The sequence below is a fragment of the Talpa europaea genome (genome assembly GCF_964194135.1).
Source record: "Talpa europaea genome assembly, chromosome: 12".
Lineage (NCBI taxonomy): Eukaryota > Metazoa > Chordata > Mammalia > Eulipotyphla > Talpidae > Talpa > Talpa europaea.
The window spans coordinates 101,865,228-101,871,172 of NC_140079.1; the positions used below are offsets into that span (position 1 = coordinate 101,865,228).

At 51.8% G+C, this 5,945-nt stretch overlaps 1 protein-coding gene across 1 annotated transcript; it reads right to left on the bottom strand.

Moving 5' to 3' along the window:
- Positions 1–692: 692 nt before the first annotated feature.
- LOC311181818 (olfactory receptor 1F1-like) lies at positions 693–1,631 on the bottom strand (the record flags this gene model as incomplete). Its single annotated transcript, XM_084250259.1, is given in 2 exon segments — positions 693–950; positions 954–1,631. Coding segments are annotated over 2 exon segments (936 nt in total).
- Positions 1,632–5,945: the final 4,314 nt, after the last annotated feature.

Here is a 5,945-nt window from a genome sequence, read left to right on the forward strand (position 1 = left end):
GGGGAGCAGCCAGGGATCGAACCGGTGCTGCAGAGGCTGCGGGCAGCTTCGCAACCCAGCGCTCAACCTCTGCGCCACCAGGGAGGCCATGAATGATATATTTTTAAATAGGGAGAGTTTGTAAACTCCTTCTCAAGTGAAAAGGATCAAATTAAAAGAGTGGGGGCCTCCCTGGTGGCCCAGGCCACCAGGTGGAGCGCAGCGCTGTGAAGCTATCCTCAGCCTCTGCAGCACTGGTTCAATCCCAGCTGGCCTCAGAGCTACCCACATGGCAAGCAGACCTCTCCTGTCTCGCCTGATGCTCCTCTCAGTAGTGTATTTTGTCAGTCTGCCTATTCTGTTCCCCACTCTGTCTCTGGTGAGTCCTCTCACCTGCTGCACATCTGGCCTGTACCCAGTTCTTATATAAATAAATAAATCTTTAAAATAAAAAAAAAGAATATATGCAGCATGCACCCTTCCAGACAGAACTTTGCAAAAGGAAAACCTTGGCTCAGTTTCAAAATAAATTAAAAGATGGTCATAAAGAGCAGTCTTGCTACTCAGCAGACACAAGGGATTGGAGGGGAACCAGAACCACAAATAAACAATCAATGCATCGATACTGGTTACCAGAGTGTCACTAACAAGATCGCTGCTGCCTTTCCCCCGGGACCCCCTAGCAGGAGGGTGAGCTACGGCTTTGGTTCCCATCAGACAGAAAGCGTCTTCCTGCGAACCACCTTCCCAAGAGCCCTTTTCAAGTCTCTGTTCCTCAGGCTGTAGATGAAGGGGTTCAGCATGGGGGTCACCACCGTGTACAGCACCGTGGCTGCAGTGTCCTTCTCAGACGAGTGTTCTGAGGAAGGGTTGAAGTAGACAGCGATGATGGTGCCGTAGAAGAGGGAGACCACGGCCAGGTGGGAGCCGCAGGTGGAGAAGGCCTTCCAGCGCCCCTGGGTGGACGGGACTCACAGGACCGCGCGGGCAATGTGGATGTATGACACCAGGATGCAAACAAACGGGGTGATCATGATCAGGGCACCTTCAGTCAGAATCATCATCTCATTGATGGACGTGTCAGAGCAGGAGAGCTTCAGGAGGAGCGACACATCACAGAAGAAGTCGGGGATGGTGGTGTCTGCACAGAACGAGAGCCGAGCCATCAGCAGGGTGTGCAAGAGGGCGTTCAGGTTGGCGATGACCCACGACACGGCCACCAGCAGCGCGCACAGCCAAGGGGTCATCTTGGTGGAGTAGTGCAAGGGGTGGCAGATGGCCACAAAGCGGTCATAGGCCATCACGGCCAGGAGGAAGTTGTCCATGTCCACGAACATGAAGAGAAAGTACATCTGCGCCAGGCACCCCGAGAAGGAGATGGTCTGGCTCCCCAGGATGTGGTTGGTCAGCATCTTGGGGATGGTGGTGGAGGAGAAGCAGAGGTCCACGAAGGACAGGTTGCTGAGGAAGAAGTACATGGGGGTGTGCAGGCGGGCGTCCACGCTGATGGCCAGGAGGATGAGCAGGTTCCCCAGGACCGTGGCCAGGTACATGGTCAGGAAGAGGACGAACAGGAGCTGCTGCCGCTGGGGCTGGCTGGAGAGCCCCAGGAGCAGGAACTCGGAGATGCTGGACTGGTTGGCAGCCCTCATGGGGGCGGGAGCCCGGGCCCAGAGGCAGACAAAGCAGGAGAAATTCAAGAGCCTGCAACAGGATGGCCAGTGGGTCAGCAGAGAAGATTGCCGGGACACGCCGCGCGGTGCAGCTGGGCCATGGGAAGCCACCCCTTGCCCCTTGTGTGCGTCGCCCATAATGGTGCTCCCCTCGCCCCTCACCGGGTGCCTGATGCATGCACAGGAGCTCTGGGGGGACACGAGACACGGTGACTGGTTTTGTCCCCCGATCCCTTGTATATTTGAACTTTCTACCATAACTGCGGATCTTTAATAAAATACAACAGAGACAAGAATCCTGAGGGAGACTCGATGGACATCACAGAGGCCGCAGCGCGCGCGTTTCGGCAGCGGCGGGGCCTTAGAGGACACATCTCAGCTCCCCCATCCCTGACCTGCACGTTCCCCTTCTCCCTGTGCGCTGGAGGCTGTCAGTGCTCAACAGCACACGCCGGGGTGAGGCTCTGCTGCCCCCGCCGCTGGCCCTGCTCTGGCGCACTCGGGGAGCTCCGGGCCCTGGCATCCTCGCCGCGTCCAGGGAGCACCCTAAGCCTCACTGGTAGGGTTAGAAGGGAGGTGATCCGAGCTAGGGGCAGAAACTCGACAAATCTGGGTTCCCCACAGGGCGGACCCAGAGTGGCCTGTGAGGCCACTTACAGCCTGACGTGGTGACAGCGCCCACATGGGCTTTACCCCCTGCAGGCACTGGTGACTTACCTGGGGAGGATGCAGACTTCGCCGTCCCGGGGAGAGCCAGGCTGGCTTCAATTTCCAGACTCGGACGAAGATCAGTGGCAAGGAGAGGGGGTGGCCCGGAGTCTGCAGGAAGCAGGGGCTGGAGCGCCTGGACGCAGCCCTCGGTGCAGGCAGGATGTCGGGGAATCATTGGACCAACTCTTTACCGGAGCTGCCACGGCCGCTGGGGCCATATTCCCCGAGAGCCTCATTACACGCAAGCAGAGTGTAATTGTCCCTTCGCCTCCTTGGGATCTTTTGGCTCCGACGCTCACAACAAAGACCTGCAAGCCCAATTATGTAGCGCCAGCTCAGGACTTGGCGCCTTTGGAATGATGCAATCTTGGGGGCGATCATCAGCAACAGCCCTTCTGCTAGAGAAAACTCCCAATCCTGCGTCTTTCCCCCACCCCGTCCGGGGCGGTGTCCTTGCCGGGAAACGAACATGACGCCGCCGGGGCCGAACCTTCTGGCCACACACGTCTGATCTCCGTTCCCAGAGCCACCGTGATGGCTCACGTGACCCCGAGAAAGCTATCAGCCTCGTGGGATCCCAACACTTCTTCCATTGTTAGAGGAAAAGTCATGTCCACCTTGCGGAGTTGTGCAGATAAATGAAGTGGCTTATGTTAAACACTCGCCCCCCCAACCTCGTCAGTGCTCCGGGCTGGCCCAGTTGACTGGGTGGCGGCTACAGATACTAAGCGATACTTACATCTGCATTCTCTGCTCAAACATCTGTGTCCTGGATAAATGACACTTGGAAATAATGTCATTTATCCAATTACTTGCCCAAGTAGTCATTTTTATAAGGAGTCAGATGATAAACCTTTATTTCACATTTTGATTGGTGGCATGTGAGGCAGTCATAGGCATCTTTGCTGAGTCCTCTTATAAATGCGGGGAGCATTCACTCCAGTGAGAACTGGAATCCCTGCACCCAGAGGCGTCACTGTGTTTTTGTCCTGAAGACAAGGTCTGGCCTTTCAAATTTCCTTTCGACTTGAATTTTTTAAGAATTTGTGAATAAAATTTTAGGAATTTGTGAATAAAATGAAATTTTAAAAAGGAGACAAAGATGGCAGCTCGGAGGTTTGCCCCCTCTGGCCAAACTTGGAACAATTTGAGCATCAAAAGGAATAATTGAAACTTATTCCATGGAAAGGAATAAATGAGTATAAAACATGAAGTGTATTAAAAACTTGAATTCAACAGTAACATTACAGAACAGAGAGCCATGTAAAGTAGTTTAATGTCATCACTGGAGATGAAAATCAATAATTAAAGGGAAATTTATCCTGTCTTTAAAAAACAATCTAAAGTTCCCCCTGGGTTCCTGAAGAGGAGCTCTTCTTTCCAGAATAATGACACTAAGAAATATAGAAAAATTACGAACTAGGAAATCATCATTTTAACTCCCAGATGGTGTAGAGAGCAGAGAGCAGTCGGGAGTGGACGGGTAGGAACAGAACGTTCACAGGATATTCACATTCAAGTGAACATGCCACTCCATAGATTCCTTTTGAGTTGCACACTGGCCAGTATAACATAAGAACTGCTTCCTCAGGTCACCACCAACAACCATGTCCCACAGCCCTTTATCTAATACATCACTGACAACTTGGCAATCTGGAGTAATCATGTGACATCATGTGCCTTCAACATGGTGCCCGTGACAGATAAGGCATCACCTGCAAAGTATTGGCCAAAAATGCCACTTGGGGGCCTCTCCAGTGGTGCAGCGGTTGAGCGCTGGGTTGCGAAGCTGCCCGCAGCCTCTGCAGTGCTGGTTCGATCCCCGGCTGCTCCCTGGTCACCAGAGGAGGGTCCCACATGGCGCGCAGACCTCTCCTGCCACCCGCTGCTCCCCTCAGCAGTGTCCTTCGGTCCTTCTGCCTGCTCTGCTCCCCGCTCTGGCTCTGGTGAATTCTCTCACCCTCCCGCGCTTCTGACTGTACCCAGTGCTTGTATAAATAAATAAATCTTTAAAAAAAAAAAAAACAATGCCACTTGGATCTAATGAGACCTCTAGATCTAAACTGTGGTTTATAGAAAGCTGGGGATGGAGGAAAAGTTAAACACTATAGAGAAACTACCAGACAAATCCAGAAAGTGGGGCTGATATAAACCCATGAGTCATGTCTTCTCAAGGAATCATTATGCTGCTTCACACCTACTGGCATGGTTATTTTTATTTATTTTTTAAATCATTTTAGTTATTTTTGTACAAGAACCAGGGACAGGCCAGATGTGCTGGAGGGTGAGAGGATTCACCAGAGACAGAGCAGGAAACAGAACAGGCAGACTGACGAAATACACTGCTGAGGGGAGCAGCGCGCAAGACAGGAGAGGTCTGCCCTGCCATGTGGGTCCCTAACTGGCTGGCCGGGATCGAACCCGCACTGCAGGGCTGCGGACAGCTTCACGGCACTGTACTCAACCGCCTGTACCACCAGGAAGGCCCAAGGCATGGTTATTTTTAAAAAAGGAAATAAGAAGCATATGGAGAACCTGAAAGACTTGTGCATTGTTTATTTATTTATTTTTTATTTATTTATTATGCATACAAGATCTGGGGTGTAGGCCAGAGGTGCAGGGGGAAAGAGGATTCACTAGAGACAGAGTGGGGAGCAGAACAGGTGGATCTATTGAAACACAGTGCTGAGGGGAGCAGCGGGGAGACAGGAGAGGTCTGCTGCGCCCTGTGGGTCAGCTCCCTGGCCAGGGATCGATCTCCGGCTGCAGTGCCTGGTGATAGCTTGATAGCACTACACCACCAGAGAGGCCCTGTTGAGTATTATTGGGTTCATCTCAAGATACAGCCCACATACTCCAGGCTCCTACCATTAACTTTGTATTTGGAAAATGTAGCCGTGGAGTTTTCCAAGGGACCTTCATGTCCAAATATATCAATGGGGGCCTCCCCAGTGGCGCAGCAGTTGAGCTCTGGGTTGTGAAGCTGTCCGCAGCCTCTGCAGCACCAGTTCAATCCCCAGCCGCCGGCAAGGGTCCCACATGGTGCGCAGACCTCTCCTGCCATGCCCGCTGCTTTCCTCAGTCTGCCTGTTTTGCTCTGGTGAATTTTTCACCCTCCCGCGCTTCTGACTGTACCCAGTGCTTGTATAAATAAATCTTAAAAACAAAAACCAAAAACCAAATATATCAATGTCTCCACCGTGTCATCTTAACTGGAGGAGGTTGGCGATGTCACTCTCAACTGTCCTTCACCTCTGCTTCTCTTCTCTGTAGGAATTGGAATGTCCTGGAAATCAGACAAATATTAGGTGAATGAGGAGTCGGGGTTCATAGTCTTAGTCCTCTGTGCAGGAACATGTTCAGGGCAGCCACACAGCAGGCACTTACAGGAGCTTCCCTACCACTGGGGGCAGATTCCCCAAGAGCCTCATTAGAAACAAAAGACAATAATTTGCTCCCCTACTTTTGGCATCTGTTGGATTAAACAATGACGGCAAAGATAATCATTCAAGGTTTAGATATAGCCATTTGGTCAAAACTTGAAGATATAAGAAGTGAAACTACTTTTTTTTTAAAAAATTA